Source organism: Lonchura striata, chromosome 1, assembly GCF_050655825.1.
Source record: "Lonchura striata isolate lonStrDom1 chromosome 1, ASM5065582v1, whole genome shotgun sequence".
In the NCBI taxonomy this organism is placed as follows: Eukaryota; Metazoa; Chordata; class Aves; order Passeriformes; family Estrildidae; genus Lonchura; species Lonchura striata.
In genome coordinates, this window is record NC_140703.1 from 92925179 (window position 1) to 92946672 (window position 21494).

The following is a 21494-nucleotide window of genomic DNA, read 5'->3' on the forward strand; positions in this document are numbered from 1 at the left end:
GTGCTCAACTGAGCCGCCACCAAAGTCTGACTTACTCATCTGCCATGATCTGAGCCCTTCACAAACTGGTGCAGGCTATGCAGCTCTCTTTCCTCCTGAAACTATATCAATAGTACCAGGGGGCCTGGGCAGACAAGAAGCTGTGTGCAACCCAGAGGGGCTCCCCTATGCTAACACAGACTTAAACATATCCTGGGCTGCATTTGGGAGCATATAACAATTATTCCTTTTCGTTCAGCAGTCCTTACGCTGTCCCTGGATGACTGTTCAGTTTTGGAGCCCATGGTGCCAGAGAGGCACTAGCAAACAGGAGAGAGTGCAGCAGGAAGACACCAGAGCCTTGGGTACTGGATTATATCCTGCACAAAGAGAAGCTCAGGGAACTTGGTGTGTTCAGCCTCTGGAAGAGAAGGTTAAGATGGAGCAAGGGGTGTTACATGCAAAAATCACTGCCTTCAACTATGAAAGGGAAGCATAGAAATTACAGAGGACACAACAAAAGGAAAAGAGGGAATAGTCACAAGTTGTGGCATGGCAAATTCCAGCCAGGGAAATTGCCAAAGCCAGTGCACAGCAACAGGCTGCATAGGAGACTCCTTGGTGATACACAGCAAAATTCAAGAACTGAAGGCTCTGTTCATCGAAGCTGATTCTGCTTTGAAGGTAAGGTTTATTAGATGGCCTCCAGCCTCCTGTTATTAATAATTTTATTTTATGAAAAGAAATTGCTACCTTGCAACTAAAACATTCATGTGAAGGATAGAGCACACACTATGTTTCTTTAAAATTTTTTAATTACAGCAAACAATTTTTTTACTACAGAAAAAAATTTCCTGTAGTGCTGTGCCAGAGTTAATTCCTGCAACTGAACAACATGGCTCTAAACAGAAACTACAAGGTTCATCTTTATGTACAGCACAAACTGACTTGTAAGGAAACATAAATGTAAGTGAAAGAACAGTAACACAAGCATCACCATTCAAACTAAAGTCAAAATCAACTTAAAAGCTATCATGAGCATAACTGCTCAGTTATACACAAATAAGAGGATATTTTAAATTTCTCCGTCCAAGTGCATTCTATTTTCTCAACTTAGATTTGCAAGTGACTGACAGCTCAGCTTCTCAAACAAATCTTACTACTAATTTCTTAATTACTGTTACTCAGCAATCAGTGCAACCCCAATAATCCTATATTTTGTAGACAACATAAAGTGTACATAACAACATGTAAAAATTAAAACCACAAGTTTGCAAACAGTTTTACTGTCACCAAGTCTTCTTTTTAAAACAAATAATTATTGCTAGTACTGACACATCATTTTTTTCCCCCCTTAAAGACTTTGAGAACCACAGGAAAATGCCATGTAGAGAAGAAAAAAGGAAGTATAGAGAAGGATATAACTACTACCGCTACTACTTACATTCACAGTGTTAAAAATGTTTGGGAAACTACTTTTAGTAACTTAAAAGCAATCATTTTACCTAAAGGGGAGTAGAACTTCATCAGTATGATGTTCCAGAATACCTCCAAATACAAGATAATAATGCAGGTGGAATCAAGGAGTAATGGCATAAAAATTTGCAGATCAAAAGAAGTAGCACTCTAACAAAATCTGCTATTTATCTGTCTACAAACAAGTAAGTGCTCTCTCTGGCTACTGGTTAACTGGGCCTTTGCTTGCATATAAAAACAAACCAAAGAGTTTTACCAAAAAGAAGGGATCCCTTTCAGAATTTTGACAGTTTAAAGGAAGGTGATGCAGTTAATTAAGAACATTTAAAAAATCTTAAGATGACACAGAAAAAAGACATAGTATGAAACAAACGAGTGCCCTCTGCAGATAGTGAGGTTAATCTCCTGAAAAGCTGACTGCTCCAGTTCTTGAAACAATAGTGACTTTGAACTTTGTGTTCAGGATAGAGGATGGGCTGCGGTACTCCTTGCCTCAGGGGCAGAAAATCAGATTCATTCTAGATACTCTACCATTTTCTGAAGTAACTTGCCTTTATGTTTTCCTTACTTGAGAAATGAGAGCAGTCAATAAAAAGCAACTCAGTTCCTTTGTAATGTAGTCTCTAACAAACTAAGTTCTGTCATAAAATAGAGGTGACAATTATATCCTGGGAGCTGATTCCTCACATGTCACTCCTGTGATGTCGTAGTTGTTAACATCTCTGTCAGGAACATCACAGATATTTAATGTTATTTTATTAGTTAGTTATATACTAATTTTCAGAAAACACAGAATTCTTTTTGAGGGTCTCTGTGTGACAACACACAGATAATTCTCTCCTATTGTGTGCCAAGTCAAGTAAAAGCACCTCTACTTACTGAAGAAACCACACCATCCTGTTAAGACAACAAACATGCTCATACAGCAATTCTGAACTTTTGTGCAGAAATCCATGTCTCCCAGTGTGCAGTACTCACTAACTGATTACATCAACTCAGATGTCTATGTAATTCTTACTATCTTTGTGTATGACTAGTAATAGTTCAGCTATTACAAACCAGTTTTTCCAAGTCTGTGTTGATATAAACTGGGGTCCATTTCTAGACTTTCCAAAATTCTATTTCTACTTCCAGAAATAATTTTATTTTCTTAGCTTAACTTTAGACGGTATTAATTGGATTTTGCTCAGCTACAGTAATACATATGCATTTTATAACCAATTTCAAGCATGTATCTGTTTGTTGAAGCATAATTTATTGGTTCTGAAATTGATGTCTTGTTCTATTCCAGAGGAACAATTCCAGACACTGTTCAAAATCAGGCAATATGAATTTTCAAGTAAAAGTAACAGTAACATTACACTGCAAGTTTCTTGCTACATAAATAAAAAGAACAAAACAATCTTATAGTTAGGCAGTGTTGAAACACAAGTCTAAACACACCTTAAAATGTTACAAGTTTGTCTTTGATTTTTTTCTTATCTGAAATGTAAATATAATTAGCCTATAAAATGTGAAACCTTTTTTTGAAGCATAAGCAGTGAAAGCAGCTAGAGACATACCTTAAAATCATTTTCTGGTTACATACCAGTAATGCCACCTACTGGCATAAGAGAAGATCCAACTTTTCTTTCTGAGTAATTTTTAAACTAAGAGCTTTAATTTCAATACAATATTAAACACCACTGGTTACCTTTTCCCTCTCACCCATCTGAAGCAAATAATTTCTTTCATCCAAATTTCTCCACAAGTGAGGGGCAGGATCAGGCTTGGATAGTGTTCTATTTAATACTTATGTAAATATATTTAATACTTAAATATCAACACTCATCTGAATATGACAAGGACCAGAATGTAACAATTTTCTTCAAAATGTATCCTCTAGAAACAGCAAAATTTCTCAGTTTCTAAAATTCACTGTCAAATAACTAACAGAAAACACAAACTCATCAAGAAGTTTTGCTAGTTCAGCCCCTATTAAAAATTCTTTCTATCCTTCCAAACCATATGAATTTGCTAACTCTCAAAGTTAATTAGTCAGTTGGAAACCACCTTCCTGGTTACCACGTAAAACAAAACTTTCACAGTCATACTTCTTTTCAGGACTATATGGAGTGTTACCCTCCAGTAATGGAAATACACAAGGGCATCAGAAAACATGGGCAAATTTACAGGCAACTTCTTCTGGAGTTTGCACAAGCTCTGGAGGAAACACAAGCTGCCATCTCATTTCTACCACAAATAGGTTGATACCTCTCACTTCACACTACAGACGGCTTTGAAGCAATACATTTTTAGAGCATTTTCTAGAAAGGTATTTTATGTGCATGACTAATTTATTCAAAATTGCATGCATTACTCATTATGAAGAAACCTCTGTGGCGTTGTTTGGTTTTGGGGGCTTATTGTGTTTTTGTTTGGGGTTTTTTACATACTGTTTTCTCCTCTTAAAACAAATAAAGTCTGTCTCTGCTTTAAAATAAAAATCCTAATCTGGAGTTCATGGCTGAGACCAGTCTCTCTGAGATCAGTCTTTCCAGAAGGTAAGTGGAAGCAGACCCATGTTTGCTGAAGTAAAAAGGTTGTCTACACTGGTAACCTGTTTCTGTCAGCAAACATTAATGAACAGTCAGGGAATAAGTGCATGGATAAGACTTGCATACAGAGATAATTCTCTAACATAACCTCTCTACCAGATTCCAAATCTTTAGGATTTTTTGAGCAAGAGGTTGTTCAGCATAACTGTTCAGCAAGATGGTGATGTCCCCTCTTTATTATTCACCTAAGAAACAACGGCAACATAACCCTACCACCAAAACTCAAGTCTGAAAAGGATTTATCCAGTTTCCATACTTCTACCAGTGCAGATTAAAAATTTACAGAAGCTGATTCACAGCCCATTTTGAAAGCAAATTGCAACAAAGCTGTTCAGGCTGTGAGAACTTTTGCATAATAACCTGTTTAGGCCAGGAAAGTCAATCTTTACTTGCTGAGCTTTCATACTTGAGCCATATACCTACTACTTAGTCACATACCTTACAGACTGCTGACAACAATGTTATAGAACTGTTTCAGCAACAATATTCTGCTCTTTCTCTTTAACCTTGTTTTGCAAGCATGTCCTTAGGACCCAGCACACAAGTCATTTTTTGTCCTCTACCATCCCCCCTAAAACCTTTATTCCTCTGACAGCTGAACTCCTCCTCCTTTCACATCTGGGTACAACAAGTAGAAGGTCAAGCAAGTAATTTCTTGCTGGATTTTCTTCTCAATCCAGTGAGTTTCAAAGTTGGACTTTTCCAAACCTATGATGGAATGCACCCTCAGCATTATTAATCCAGTGATTTTGAGTACTGTAAGAGCATAAGAATGAACTTCAAAAAGCAGCCAGGCTTTCTCCCTCAAGAGCCTGCCCCATATTACTGTTGTCAGGGGCAGCAGATTGGGCTAAACAAACCACTCATCTGACACAGGAGGGAGATTCGACCCCACAACCAGTATCAATCATGTAATGTACTCTCCATCTCTTCTTGTGATTGACTTGCAACTTCCAGAAAAGAAATAGAAAGAAAAATACAAAATTTCTTTCCTTAAAGGAAATACAAATCCAAAGGGGAAGACAAAGGAAAAAAAAAAAAACCAAACAAACAAACAAAAAAAAACATAACAAACCCTTTAAATGGTGACCACCAGATAAGAACATTAAGGATTTTTTTCCCTAACTACCTTCAACTCACCCTAAAAAGTACACCAGATACACTTCTGCTACCCTATGGAAAGCTTACTCCATGACTGTTCTGGACTAAATCCTCTCCATTGTGAAATTAAGAGAAATTCTGCACAGATTTTAAAAAATAGCAGAGAACAGCACCTTGTTGATACAATGGCATGCAATGCAGACAGGTATTTTCAGAGAGAGAGAGTAGTACTTTGTGTGTAGCTGTCAGTCAACATTTAAAGACTGCACGAAACCCCCTAAAAATTATAAGAAGTGGCAAAGAAAAAGAAAACACTACTTCAGTGAATAAATTCTGATACATATCTGAGTACTTTAGTGACAAATATTTGCAAGTCTCTGATCAAGACCACAGAGTCTGCACATAAAACACAGACAAGATCCACAAATTGGTGAAGCTAAGAGAAATAGTTGTTTCTTCTCTGTATTAAGAATCAGTTACTGTCTATTAACTTCACAGAACTCCCCTAAAAGCAATGAGATGTAGAAATGGGCCAAGGATTGTTCAGTTTGCTGTGTTATATATTGAGAGTAGAGAGCTCTATTCTCAAAGTGGACAAAGTGCAGGGCTATAATAAACTAATTAAGAACTTAAATTTCTTTACAAAATTCTATAAGCAATAAAATGCCCTCCAATTTGACCACTTCTACTTAGAGCTATGTAATAATTGAAGAGTCATATTTCCAGTTCTTGCTATCTAGACTGCAGTGTTTTGACTACATCTTCACTGTCTGTAACAGGGTCTAGACACCTATGTGGGTGTAAAATGCACCCTCCTAAAGTATCTGCCCTGAAAAATAATCACTTTTACTGCCCACAAGGTTAGGACATATGGTACAGCTGTTAAGGATCAAGTACCTACCTGCACACTTCTTTAGCTCAGGGGGGTGTGACTGTGTTTACAGAAATACACCTCTGCCAGTTAATACGTGTCTTCACTCAACCCTTAGTGCCCTCTCCACCAAATGCAGAACAGGACAACTTAGTGGGATAACCCCCTTTGGTAAAGCAATATGTATTTTAGACTAGGAAATGTCCAAGACAGAGTCTAGTGAGATGCCAAAAAAATACTTACTGTACCTACTGGTGGTTACAGAAGTTAAATGGGTTTCCTGAAATGGTATATAAAATACTAGAGCAGTAATTATAAACGAGTTCACTTGAACCAGACTACAAACTAAACTGGGAGTACTGGACTATTCCAACAATACTTAAAGCCAGTAGATTGGTCAACAGTAAGGTTTACAGACAGTAAGCAAATGACTGTTAATATAAATTTCACCTTACTTCATACAGCCTATCAAAGGACACCACCTGTCATACACAAGAATAAAGCAGACTGTGATTATTTGGAAGCAACAACAAAGGAAAATGGTCATTTCACCAAAATATATTGTGAGGTGCCTATGAACCAAACAATGTTACACAGAAGAATTACTGGTCTCTCCATATAAAAATGACTGACACTTCACTTGAGAATCCCACAATGTTTTAGTCACTTGTATTCAAGAAAGTTGATGAAAGCAACCAAAAAGGCTCAAAAGATACAATAAGGAAAACACAGAGGACAAAAAGTACATCTGATGAGCAATCTAGGAAACAGTGGCTAGTTAGCTGTCAAACTAGTAAAGTTGTTATTTACAAGAGTCTCATACTCAGTTGTTATTTACAAGAGTCAGTTAACACAGTTATTTACAAGAGTCAGTAAACATGCTGAAGAAAATTATTGACCTGATAAACAACTGTCACCAGCAGAATGCATAAACTAACAAGAATATACTTTACTGGAATTAGAGAAGAGTTCTACAGTCTCGCTTTGGAAACAGCCTTCCTGTAAGAATACATGAAATGTAGTCTTCAAATGTAGCATAATCAGTTTACAGAAGAGGTTACATGCCATAGCTGTCCAGAATTGCAAGTGGCTGGAACTCAGTGCCACTTCTGGTTTTCCCCAAACTATCCTAACTGGGAAAGTGTAGCTCCTTACTCCCCAAATGCTTAGGTACTCTCAGTTTTTTAGCTCAAGTTATTAAAGTTCAAATTTATATCTTGTGTTTTATTAAATTGCTTAATGACATTACATTATCATACATGCAAAGGCATTATCTGCAAGACCAAAACAATTCTGTTCACAATATATTTTGAGATAAGCTTGCAGGAGAGTGGATGCACTATTGTAAAAACTGTTATAACACATTTTAAACTTCTACTCCTCTGCATTTTTTTTTTCCATTTGCTAAAACACAGTGCCCCAAAGATGCTTTAGAACATCCTGGTCTTTATACTTCAACACAAGCTACACTAAGGAGATCACATGTAGGACAAACCACCACTGAAGTGCACCTGTAGTTTTAAGACAATTATAAACCAAGGCAAATCTACAGTTTGCTTACTGTTAATATAACTTAAGAAAAACTTTACAGAAACTATGCTAAGAAAGCAGTTTAAAGCCAGTAAAATGCATAACAACTAAAAATCAAGAAATGGAGAGTCCTAATAAGAATTGTGCTCTTACCTTTTCCAGGACTTAGGTTTTGGTCTATAAACACCTTAAGCTCTCCATTGGCTTCAATTAGTCCAGCCTGTTAAAGAAAGCAACTTTTATTAATTTTACAAACATAGATCACCTTTTATTAGTAAAGATGAAAGGCATCTTACCAGTAGCCTCTAGTGCTACCACTCTCATTTTGTCACAAACCTGCCACTATGAACTGTGGGGGAAAGTACTTGTCAAATTTTAAGGTCTTGATTTTATAAATGCCATATTCTTTAAGAGCAAGCAGAAAATCAGTTTACAGCTACACTGCTGTTTGTGTCCTAAACTCTTACAGTGTGTATGCACTGTTTTATCAGACAACTGCAACTACACCTTTCTCTCTGTAGATACTACTCACCTAATACACAAGGTTACATTACATTACAGCAGAAACAGCACAGACAGTGGAGAGTGCCTGGGCCATTTTAATGATGAAAAATATAATTAATAAGAAATACATTGAGAATTTAATTATTATTTTTTAAAATATCAGAATATAAAACTCTAAAATAAAAAAAGCTATAGAGTGACATAAGGCTTACAAAGTCATCACCATCCTTTTAGAACCTCACAGTAGTTTTTACTTTTCAAAATACTATTAATTGAATAGAGAACAGGATGCAGTAATTTCTTTGTACCTGCAGACAAAACAGTTCTGAGAAAATATTTAATGAACACAGGACATACTATTTCCATTTACAAACAACAGCAAGTCAATACCTGTACTTAACCACAGTGTAGCATATGGTGTTCCAGAGGCTGAAAAGTCCAGAGCTGCATTTTGCACATTGTAGGTACAATGCAGGCTTACTGACAACCCTGAGCAAGAACCAAGTGCTTTGCTGTCAGTCAGCAACAAAGCTTCACCACTGCAAGTCCACCTGAAGAGCCCTACTTGGTATCCGCCAGAAGTTTGGGAAAACAAGGAAGCCACTAGGTGATGCTGTGGAGCCATTATTATCCAGGTATATCAGACCAAGGATTTCTTACCAAAGACAGGAAACTAAGCAGGAAACTTTCTCTCCTGACTGAATGGGGAGAGAAGATGATGGAGTGTAGGAGACAAGCTGGAATAAAGGCATAAAGAGCATGCTGTAATGGCATGGCAGAGATGCACAGAGAACCCATAAGTGGGCAGACAGTAGATGGATAGAATGAAAAGCCTGTGGCAGTTCTGTCCTCCATTCTCCCCTCCTAAAAAATAAGACAATAGCATATTTTCAGAGAGGCTGCAACAACCTTTCAGTTGTTTCAGAACGCTGCCTGTCCTCCTTCTTGCCCACAGCAGGGATTTCTAAGACCCACTCGAACAAATTACAGTTTCACCATCCTGTTTCCAGGCACCAGAACTCTTTATAAGTCTCACTCTTTATCACATTTAACCACTTAATTCAGACTACATGAGACACCTCCAAAATCAAAGGTATATTCATCAATATGAGACCAGTATTGTGTACAAAGATGTCATTAGGGCTACAGTATGGTAGCATGACATCCCAGAACACTGGAACTCCATGGAAAAACATGAAGGAAAATTTTTGGCTGTTACCTTATACTCCCATTCTAAATTTCAAAGCAGAAGTGTTAAACCGCGCAGGAAGTGCAGTCTCACTGTCATAATTTCTTTCAATGAAGTACTTAAGTTTGTATTCCGCAGCAAAAAGAGGCTTGTACTCAGAACACCTGCAAATTCTTTTTCCATGAGAATAAATAATGATTATAAATTAGACTGGAAAAGCATTTAATATATTGTGGTTTTGATCAGAAAACCACCAATAAAATGGCTATTTTAATCTGTAATGTATTTCTTTTAAGCACATTAATTTAATAATTTTGAATTATTAAATCAATTTATTGGTTTAATAAGCAAAAGCAAACCTGCACCAAGTGCATGTCAGTTACAGTGATATTCCAAAACCAAATATTTAAGTTGTGATATTCAGCAAATTCAAGTATTAATACAAATCACTATTTCAGTAATTGGAAAATTAGGCAATTCAGTAATCAAGTACTTACTGGTCCCTTCCAATTCTATTTTTTAAAAATGTGAATGTCTCCAGTAGAATCTTTTCGATTCATTTTAAGTAAATGAACCAACATCAGTATCAAATAGTCTCATAAGTTTCAAGTCTTCTTCTGCATAATTAAAACATACAGTGAAAAAATATTACCCAAAACAATATGCAACTCCAAAAATTGTAATTTAATCTAGCATTACAAAGGTTCAGGTTAACAATTCATGCCCTATACCATGCTTTTGTGTGACTGAAAGTACAAAAGTCACTGAAAAACTACAGAACATTTGGGAAAAAACACCACACTTAATCAATACAAGAAAACAATTTGGGACAATTCAGAAGATAGCAATCACTGAATAACAAGCAGTGATTTTTATTGTGGTCTCCTTTGGGACCACAATACTAATGACCAATAGAGGAGTTACAGCTCCACTGCCGTTCTACCAGTGTCTTACTAAAGGTTCACCTCTAGCAGTTAAAATGGCATATACATATTCAACTCATTTGTAAGCATATGCCCAGAAAGACTTCAAGAAAGCTATTTGGAAAGAATACCCTGAATCCCACAGCAAAACAGTACTATTCATATTCACTATGAATAGTGAATTTCACTATTCATAGTGAAAATTCTGTTATTCCAGCCCCAGTATGCGCTTTGCATGTCTGGATACACTTTTAATTCTAAGGTGAGCAAAACTTATCCCTGGTTAAAGGGGCAAGTTTTGGTCAAAGAAAACTGAAAAGAAAAATTGCCATCCCATACAGAATTCTGGTGTCTTTATTCTGAAATGGAAACACTAGACAAAACATCTCTCAGTGTGCATTTTGAGGACACACTCCTTATTTTTTAAGCGAGGTTATTCTGGAGGAAGCACCAGGATTACTCCTCTGGGACCTATGTAGCACAGCGCCCAAAAGAAAGAAAGTAGAGGAAAATGTGACTACAGCTCCCATTCAGTATATTACAGTTGCAGAATCACAATGAACAAAAAAAAAGAAAAATCCAAAACATCACCAAAACCAACCTCCCCCCCCGCCTCAAAAAACCCACCCAGGAAGAAGTATTGAATTTTCCCCAATGGAAAGGTAACTTTCTGTCAGGAAGGGTTCAGACATCAAGGAAATTCTATTTTCTGATGAGAAAATACACTTAGCTTTTAGGCCCTTATCAAACTACTTGTAACAAGGTGTTTGGATTTTTACTATTTTCCTATGTATTCTGCTTGTATTCCAGAGTTTCTTATCTTCTCATGATTCTCAATCCCAAGATGCATTACATCATTTCATGGTGATCCTGGGGCTGCTTGAAATAATAATGCTCTTAATATCTGATTTTGAAAGCTTATTAAGTGGATTCAACTTCACAATTCAGCAAAGTTTTCCTCTTTGAAGACACATATTGGCTATGTCTACTTTTCTATGGCTACAAAAAGAAACCCCTGAAATCCTAAACAGGCAAGAGACACAAGTTTCATCCTTCACACACAACAAAGCCAACAATGATTTTAAAAAATAGCTTCTGACATCCAACACAGCATCTAAGCTGTAATAACTTAGCATCTTCCCACAGATCACCAGAAAGGAGGGTAAAGCCCACTGGACAAATTAGCAGATCTGGCAATTTGAACTGCCAAAGCTGTCGTAGAGTGGAGATCCCAGCCATCACTGAGGTTTGGTCTCAGCTCATTATTCATTATAGAGCTTTTCCTCATTATAGAGCTCCTAAGGAAAAGAAATTAATTGAAGGGCTAAACATATAAAAAAATCAACTAAAGTTAGCCTACTATGAGATCATTGGCAGTCCTAAGGACTGGGAAGTCTATTTCTGTTTTGTTTACAAGTGAAAACTGAAAGGCACTAGAAGTCCCTTCAGCCAGAAAATCAGTAAACTGGGAAGTATCTTTTTGTTGGGACTAAAGTTAAACTGAAACAAATTTTCTGAAGATGCAGAGAATTTCAGTTATTAAAAAAACCCTAAAGATTTGAGAGAATAATTTAATATCTTACTAACAAGCTACTATTCGCAGTCTCTGAAGTTACGCACTAGAAAATCAACATCCTTACAACAAAAATATAATTTCTTCCACAGCTTTCCAGCCTTGCAATTCAAGGTTAATAAAAACTAGCATCAAATTATTCACTGAACCTTTAAACTAAACAGGAAAATATGCAACACGAATTTGGACAAAAGGACAAAGAACCCATAAAAGCAAGAAGTTTATCTGACAAAAACAAGACTGAACGAGTACATGTGCTACGTATATGAGATTTAACCCAAGAGGCACATTGCTCCACACTACTTCAAATAAATGTGGGGAAGAGAAGGGTGCTTTTGTGCCACAGAAATACCTCTTCTACCCTGCTTCTAAGTAATGAGCCTATTTTAAGGACACTACCTGAAAAAGTGCTGAAAGAAGAGCAAAAAGGGTAGGGAAACATGGAAACAGAGACACCTGCTACAAGGTTGGTTCTCAGAACAGAACTTTTCAGTTCTTAATAGCAGATGAAGCCCATAGAGAATGGAGGCACAGGACTGGGTTTGACAAAGAGATACAGGTGCCACAGATACATGAATGGTTAAAGAATGACAGTCAGAATGAGACAGTCTGAAAAAGAGAATTTCAGGACTGGCTGGGAAAGACACGAAAAATGAGCCAGAAAATCAGATGGAGGATAGAAGAATTAGAAGTTGAGATAGAGAAACTGTGAGTCACTGAAAAAATTGATGAGAACCTAAGAGAGCTTTAATGAACAACAAGATCAAATCCTGTGAGAAGAAGGGAAGAACATGGGAAGTGGGAAAATGAACACAATCTAAACTACAACTGAAAGGGGAAATAAGCTGGAGCTCAGACAGAGAAGTTCAAAATAAATTAGAAAAGAAGTAGCAATGACAGAATCAGAAAATGGAGGAATTGGGAAAGAAAAGCATTTCCACCCAGAGCTTGTCAGGGCGTTTGGTGCTGTTGGGTTTATGGCTGAACTTCTTAATCTTGGAGGGCTTTTCCAACCATAGCAATTCCACAGTTCCATGCCCAGGACAATGTCTCTGCTGCCAACAGGCATTTGCAAAGCCAACTAGCAAACAGCCACCCATCTTGTGCAAAACTGCAACTAATTCAATCCATTATGATCCCCAGTCATTTTAAAGGCAACATGTCCAAAGGCTCTATGCCAAGCAATTTTACTCTAGGCCAATGTATTGACAACGCAGGGTTCCTTTGTTTTATTTGCCTTATTTCAATATCAGGAAGCAACAGAAAATAAGCAAAGTTACAAAGTGGAACTGGAATAAAGCTTATAATCAGAAATAAGCAACCTTATTTTAAGACTGCTTAAGCAACCTTTATTCTTCTTTCATCCCTATCCATACGCAGATGTCATTTTTAACAAGGTGACAGTGAACTACTTTCCCCATTGGTTTCCCATCTCATGCAGGGACCACAGCAAACATGCTCTGGGTATGAATTATTAAGCAACTGCCAAATATTATTTTTATGATACATCCATTTCATTTTTGCAAAAAATAAAGGGCAATCAAGATATTAAGTAGAGGAATACTGTAGAAAAGGGCAAAAAGTTCTTAAATTTAAAACATTTGGATTTAATTTTGAAAATTAAGCCAGTGAAAACTATTCTTTACCATATAAATAACATAAAACTTTTGAAGTTGGGCTACAGGAGTCCGATTGTTCAAAATTCTCAGATGTGTTGTTTTACTGTGTTTCTGTAGCCTTTTTCTGGAACAGAGATAACCATATCACATCCTCAGTTCATGGCAGTATCTTCAAGATTAATGTGTCTGCCAACCACTCACCAGTGAGCTACACCATAGAAATGGGCTTTTCAAAGAGTACATTTGAAAATGTACTCTTTGAAAACCAATATAAAGCGCCAATATAAAGGTCTTGATACCACAGAATTGTGAAGGCAAAAAGCTGAATACAGATAAGAAGTTCAGTCAAGCACTGTCGATACAGGCTCTGCTGACACTGCGGGCAAGCTGGACTCCGAGCAATATGCAAAATGACACCCAAGGTCTCCTTTACTGTAGAATATGTCAAGACCATTAGCTTATTGGCTTTTCTTTCTGACAAGAGCAACACATCCAGAATGCAGCAAAAATTAAATTAAGAACTCACTTTGAAGACAAGTCAAATGGTGGTCCTGTCTAAGGAGCTAACAGATCAAAAACACCTCAAGAGTCAAAAGTCACTCCATGGTGTTGCTTCTTACAGTTACTTCAATTACTCAAGTGATACAACCCTTGCAAAATTGAAAGCTGATGTCCCCAAAACTACTAACTGTGAAGCTGTAAGAACTAAACAGAATTGAATATGAGACTCCTAGCGGTGAACATGACAACAAAGCACTGGTTTTCCACTTGTACCACGTAAATTAATCAGATAATAAAATCATCATTAGTATCCTCCTGGACTAAATAACCACATGTGGAGGTACCAGCAGCAGCCACTTCCACAACTACGTTCTGCAACCATTCTAGGTCTGACCATAGGAGACTGTTTTTTTCCCAGCCAAACCAAGACTTCAAAGCAGCTTGTTCATCAGCACCTGAACCACAGCCGAAATCAACAAATAACATTACACAAGACCCTTCCAGAACCATTTGCTTCATCAACCCCCTTATCAGTGTATTACAAGGCTCCAGTGGCTCACAGAGTAACATTCAACCAAATCTGTGTAACCAATAATTCAATACTGGAACCCTTAGCAAATGTAATGTTACACAAGACAAGCAGCCAGAAGCATTTTTGGGGAATACAGACCACTATCCATCTTTAAAATCGAGTTGTCTGCTACCTGAGAATTGTTTCAATATAGACAACATTTAGCAAGACATCCATTCTTCCCACTCCTAATTAGCCATAATAAATCTCCATTAATAGATAATCATGCAATCAAATGCAAACATTAAAACAATTAATCCCCAGTGTAACTTAACTTCGAAAATTGGCATTTTTGTTGAGCCTGTTGTCATCACAGTGTAGTTATTCAGTAAAATACTGCAACATACCTATATAAAGCTACTACCATTAACTGGCACATACAATTTAATAAAATTTAACACTTACAGGCAACAAGAAAATGCTTCATTTAGACAAATAAACTGGCAAGGTGACAGGCAACTTCTGAGCTGTTATCTCCTGATTTTATAATATAAACCAGTAAAGGAAAAAAACAGCTCTGACTGGATGCCTGGAATGTATAAAAGAGAGTTTAAAGATCACTTTCCTTTTGCCTTATTTGAAAAGGCAAATTAAAAAAATCAGCAACGTTCAAAATCCCAAACATAGATCCTTTTTAAAAGACCTAATTTCGTAATATTATTTGATCACTAGTTTGCAAACTTCTGGACACATTAGAACTCACTAAAGGCAAACAGAAGTAGATCAAACTACTGAACTAAAATGATACCAAAGAAGGTGCATGACCACTTGAGTTCCTCAAAGACTTAACTTCTCTAGTCCACCTAAACGGATTTTCCAGTACATAACCCAAAAATAAACATAAAAGGAGAGACGCATGCTGGTATTTTAAGAAAACTCTGAAGAATGTTTTGACAACTTCTCAATACCTTCTAGGGAAAGTGCATCATGTAAAAATGGTCCAAAATAAAGTGGTCTTCCTACTTCCATTGGGTTCTTGTTTTTAATCCATCCCAAACAACTTTTTTAGACTTGCTCAAGATTGATGAAGAAACATCACACAGAAGTACATGGAAATAAAAAGTACAACTTCTATGGTGTTCTGACAAAAAAAAAATAATATAAAACCACAGATTTTGACTTCCCACAAAAACATCAGCCCTACTAAACTATCCAGTAAAATTGTGTGAAGAAACCAGTTTGCTGTGGGTTTTTTTTAAATATTGTTTGAGCAAAATATTTAGTAACACTGTGAAATAAATCCACTAGATTAAACTACAAACCTGAATGTATTCTGAATACTCAACTAAAATAAACCACCAGCATTAATTCCCATGTCTATACATCTCTTAGAAATGTTTGATCAGGTGATGAACTTTTTGCACTATTTTGGTGTGTCCTCATATTTCCACAGGTTCACAGGGCTTCCTTTGCAAAACTGGATATATGTGCCGTACCTACTATTCACTAAGATTTATGAAAATACCATAAAAAACTACAGAGACACAATCATTTTTATGCAAACTAAGGATCAAGAGAAAAATCCCTCAAAAAATAATTCAAGCAGAAGATGACAGTAGAACATAATTTTTAAGAAAAATTAAAAAATCTAACTTTAGAACAAGCAGTTCCAAAGCCAACACCACTGTCAGTTACCTATGAAACAGTAACTCAAGAAAAACTCTCAAGAAAGGTATTTTAGTCTGAGAAATTCTGAAGGCTAACAGTGGTGTGTTGGTTTAAAAAGTTTTGAAATTTTTTTTCTACTTCAAGTTCTCTGTGCACAATTTATTTTTTTTTATTTGATCCATCAATGGTGAACGACAGAAACAACCACAAACAACAGGACTAGATAAGAATATTTAATTTACATCACTCATCTATTCTGATAAGTGTAATTTCAGAGATCACAAGGAACCATACTAATTCCTTTTGAACAGCCCCTTTCTCTCAATATTCACTGTAACACCATGCATTAGACTATCCTCAATAATAGATCCAATTCCTGCAAGTGGTTGTATTAACAGTACAAAAATTCAGCAGAAAATAAACTCCACTGTTCCTGCTTCTTCTCTCCTGCGTAACACTGAGTCTTGGAGTAAAGATCCACAAGCTTTTCTTGCCTTATGCTTCTTGAGAGGCCTCAACAGTTCAACCGTGACAGAAGTAACTGAGGGGAGAAACATGGTCACAAGTTGGATCTTCAGACATGCTACAGAAGCTGGTAATTTAATGATGGAAGGTAACTAACCAATGCTATTTAAAAAAAGTATTTATCGTTATAATTTACAGATAATTCTCAACATACAACTGAACACAAAAGTGGCCAGCAAGCCGTGCTTAGTCTTACGCTTCAGCTGGAAAAAAAATAATGTATCAAATTTGCTTTCTTGCTAAAGTCATTCCTTCTACTTCATTCAATGCAGCATCCTGGCTAGTTTTAGGCATGCCAAGAGTGGATAGGTGACTGCTGCACATGGGGAACTGATTTCCCCCCACACTATTACTCCCATGAATCCAGTAAGGAGAACAAGTAGACTGAGGACCTTGGCTGGACATTTGGCTCCTTTAGCTCCTCCCTTGAAGGTGCCAATTGGTAAGCAGTGGAAGAGCTCACAGGAGCCGAGGCAAACTCAGAGTAACACTGATTAACCAGAAAGAGGAGTTCTGGATAAGATGAAGTTTCTAGAGACTGCCCATATGCAAGGACCAAGAAGTTTCCCACACAGTGCAAATGCAGGTGTAAAACTGTACCAAAACCTACTGACCTCAACTTGTCATCCAGACTCTGAGAAGCAATGCAGTGATCCCACTCTCAAGGTGTGCAAGTCCTTGAGATACAGCTATTGCTCTTCTCCTGTCCACATGTATTTTTTCACTGCTTCTTTAAATTGGGCTAACAGTAAAATCTTAGGAACTAAGATGTCCTGAATCAAACGTGATATACCACATCTGCCTGATTCTGTTAAATTGCTTCTCAGCTTCATCAGCGCTCATAAACCCAAAAATGGCTGCACTTACTGCTACTGCCAGATCACACTGGAAAATGCATCTTCTTTGTGCCCTTTATCTCTACTACACTTCAGATCCCCTACCCAAAACATAAAGTAATATACTCATGGATACTTTAACCTTCACAAGCTAGTACTTCTTTTTACATTATTGTTTTTCAAGTTATCCAGCTATAACATTGTGATTATGCACTTAAAACTCCACCTGCAGGCTCTTAATTAAGGTGCTATGTATGAATGAATCTTTTTCCCCCATCTCATAGCTTCCTGACTACTGCTGAGGAAATCAAAGTATTTTGCATAAAACCCCAAAATATAAATGAAAAAAAAAATCAATGTTTGCTGCTTATTTTCTCTTTATTGCATGCTCTAAAAAGCATTAGAGAGATACACTTTAAAGTAATACTTCATAGAATTTAGACCTGGTCCATATAGTACATACACATTATTTTGCTAGCTTACCTGATCACTACTTTTGCAATTCTTTGATTCTTTACAAAAACATTTCACTGGGTTTGCCAGTACTCTTCATCACATTCCCCCATTTGCTCAATTATCAAGTCTCAGTCTGCAAACTCTTACAAGTATTTGACTTTTCCAGATTTTATCAAATTATAGTTTTTAAAAAGAGGCATGAGAAGAACTGGACAGGAACAATAAAAGGAAAACTGCTCTCCTGCAGCAGGCAGGAAGAAGCATAAAGTGGGAGCGTGTTCTGTCATGGTGCATTGTCTCCACACGTTCCACTTTTGCAGAGCTCCCTGCTCCACTGGCACCACGGCACACTGGCCCAGCAGCACAGGACACCAGGAGGATGCACACCTTGCCTGCACTCCCAGGCTGGAGCACTCTGAACGTGCCTGGCCATGGAAATGCCACCTGAAGCCCAGACTTAGGATTTGGCAGCACAGCCCTTCCCACGGTTTAGCCACCTCAGCTCTGCTGAGAAAAAGGGAAGGAAGGGGCAGGAGCAATCACCAACTATGCCATCTTCTTCACCACTACATCTCACAGACAGTTAGAGCACTTGATGGGTGACATGGCAGAACCACAAGCCATTAATCACAGCAATATTTTCACATCAGAATGTTTAAATTTACAGCAACACAGGTTTTCAGAGACTCAGTGCCCAGAAATTTAGTGATACTGCCTATATCATGCTTAATTCCATTCTTCTGCTTGAAAGAGAACTTGGGACTTCAAATAGAAATATTGAAATAAATCTCTTCCTTTCCAAAAATTAAAATAAGTGTTATACCAATCAACAGCTCTATGTTATAGCATTAAATCACAATTCACAGGGCCCATAGTCAGACCTAGAAATTTAAAATTTCCCAACACTCACTACACATTTTAGGTGTCATGTAATGGTGGGTACAGTCTGCAAAAAGGTAAGCAGTTCATATTTCTTCCCTGAGGCAGGTTTGAAGTATATGTATACGCTTTTAAGAACAATGTTTTTAGACAATATTCAGTATAGATTTCATACCCTTTCTAGCTACTCTGCTCCAGTGCTTAAGTACGCTTAAAATTTTACCTAAAACCTGACCTAGATATTAATTTTTCCAAATTCAGTTTATTACTTCTTTAAAGATACTGAAAACCATTTCTTTTCATATCTGTAGTACCTTGTCCCATTTTTTAAGTATATTCTGAGGTAAGTTATTCCTTCCTTTCTTCCTTAACTACTCTCTTTGCAAGAATAAACTAGATCTTTCAAAAATAAGGTTTGTTCTTAAATGTCTCATTCTCACTTAGATCCAGCAGGATGTTCATCTGTATTTCCAGGTGCTAGCAACTCTTCACTTAGTTGATCTCTCTCCCAAAAGATAGTATTAAACAAATGTACTTTGGCATTTCAATTACTTTCAGCTATTTCAATTCCAGCTCCTAGTATAACACTCCACTTTCGTTTTCTTCCCGCTTATATGGCCTATCATTCCCTGAACTCTGCTATCTGTAGTGTACTTGGCCACCCTTATCTCTTCCAGGCAAGCTTTGAGTGACTACGTATGTCTGGTTGCTTCTCCACACATTAAGATGTTTTTCAGCTGAACTACTAAAATTCCCTACAAGATTATTTTTTAAGCCAATCACTCTTTCATGGAAATCAACACTATTTGAAAGCTACAATATTCCACATTAGGCTGCAACCTACTGTTTAACCAGTGAATTGTATCACTTTTCTTTAGCTTGCATGCTGTTGGTTTTTTAGGGGTTTTGGGCTTTTTTGAAGGGGACATATGCTCTAATTTGAATACAGACTAGCCATTGTCTTATTTTCAATAAGAAAACATGAAAGCCCTATTATATTAGGTATGAACAATGACTGACATCTTAAAGGCAGAATAAACTGAATTTTTTTTAGTAGGTACCAGAAGGGGTGAAGAGCAAACGTGCTCCAAAAGGCAGGCCACAGAATCAAAGTCGAAACTTTAACAACAGCAGTAATGGAAATCTACGGTGAAAGTTCCCAAAGCCTGTTTTTACAGACACCAACAAGCATCATTTGGTAGACAAAGATAAACTATGAACACATATGGAGAATGAACCATCTTCCCTCAAATGTCTGATGCCTTCTTGAACTCAAGAAAGGCAACGTTAGTTGACAACAGTAGTCAACGACAGCCCTGCCATCTGAACAACACGTGCTGAGTTTTTTTCAATCCAATCCAAACCCAAGCTGTTTTAGTGTTCAATGTGAATGCACATAATGACAACGGCCCAAGCGCCGTTATTAGCATATGGAATTCTCAACATTAATCACTCTGAAAAAATGGCAGCGGATCTGAAGCTGTTTTACACTGTCTACAGGAAAACAGCCTAGGCTTGATGCACAGAATAAAGTTCCACATACTCATTAATGGCAGCTATTATAAAGCCTGACCCCGTTTGCTTTTGTTAATAGAAACATTCCATGCTTCCACGTTTTATGTGCTACAAATATACTTACATCTTTTGCCATGTTACCAAAGACTAAAAACCAGTCGTCTTAAAATCTCGATGGCTGCAGGACACAGGGACAATGCTATTTTCTGGAAAGCAGAAAGCAAAGACAGCACCAGCTATAAAAAAATGAAAGGAGGGAAAGTTTTTACAATTGAAATTATTGACTACTACCAAGTACAATTTAGGCTTATTTTTGAAAAGACAACCATGTTTTTAAAAAGGGAAAAGTTTCCCATCATCACCTTTTCGTCCCTCGAGCCCCAGGCTCACGTGTGGGGGGCACTGCTCTCCCGACGGCGGGGGCGAGCCGGCCGTGCCCCGGCAGTGAGAGCCCTTCCCCCAGCCCGTGCCCGATCCCACGCGAGGCCGGTCCCTGTCCAGCTGCGCCCCTTCCAACGCCGAGCGCGGGCAGCGATCACGGCCTCCTCCTCCCCACCCCCATTTCCAGCAGCAGGCACTAGTAGGCCCCAGGGGCAGCTCCCCCCGGGGCCTTCCAACCCCGCTTTTCTCCTCCTCCTCGCAGGCGGACGGGCCGCGGCCACACCGGGCGGCACAGACCGGCGGCCGCCGCTGCGGCTCGGGCACCCCGCGCCCGCCCGCGCCCCCCGCCCGGGGCCTCACCGCCCGGGCAGAGCCCCGAGCCCCGCGCCGCCTCCCCCCGGCAGCGAGGGGCCGCGCTAATCGCCTCGGCGGCGGGGGCGCGGGCAAGGGGGGACGCGCCCGGCGGCACGGCCGGCGGCCGCGGGGGGAAGGGGCGGCGGGCGGAGTGTGGGTCCGCGCCGTCCCCATCCCCATCGTGCCCGACCCGCCGCCGTCCCACGCAGCCCCTGGTGCTCCCATCCTCGGGCGCGGGCTGCCCGCACCTGAGCGGCCGAAGGCAGAGAGAGCCGGCTCCATCCCCCGCCGCCGCCCGGAGACAGGGACCCGGAGCGCGGAGCGGGAGCACCCCCCGCCCGCCGCGCTGCTGCCGCCGCTTCTGCTGCTGCCGCTGCGGAGGCGCCCGACTGCACATGTGCGGCGGCTGCGCGGGCCTGGCGGGAGGGGGCAGGGGCGGGGGGAGGCGGCGGGACACCGACATCGGCAGCCCGGGAACAGGGGAGGGAAGCGAGGAGGGAGGAGAG

At 38.8% G+C, this 21494-nt stretch overlaps 1 protein-coding gene across 15 annotated transcripts in view; it reads right to left on the reverse strand.

The window, feature by feature from the left end:
• The window catches only part of TFDP1 (transcription factor Dp-1), a 37425-nt gene that overhangs the window by 15411 nt on the left and 520 nt on the right, over positions 1-21494 (reverse strand). For 4 of the 15 annotated variants that reach the window (XM_085558927.1, XM_021545634.4, XM_085558940.1 and 1 more), the window contains exons 2-3: positions 20378-20489; positions 7708-7774 (exon numbers count right to left, since the gene is read on the reverse strand). In XM_085558927.1, the coding sequence (XP_085415053.1) occupies positions 7708-7774; positions 20378-20389 (79 nt within the window). In that variant the 5' untranslated portion in view covers positions 20390-20489. Of the gene's footprint in view, positions 1-7707; positions 7775-20377; positions 20490-20615; positions 20975-21236; positions 21355-21494 lie in introns of those variants that run through there. The other 11 variants (XM_085558933.1, XM_021545636.3, XM_021545639.4 and 8 more) reach the window with 7 other exon arrangements.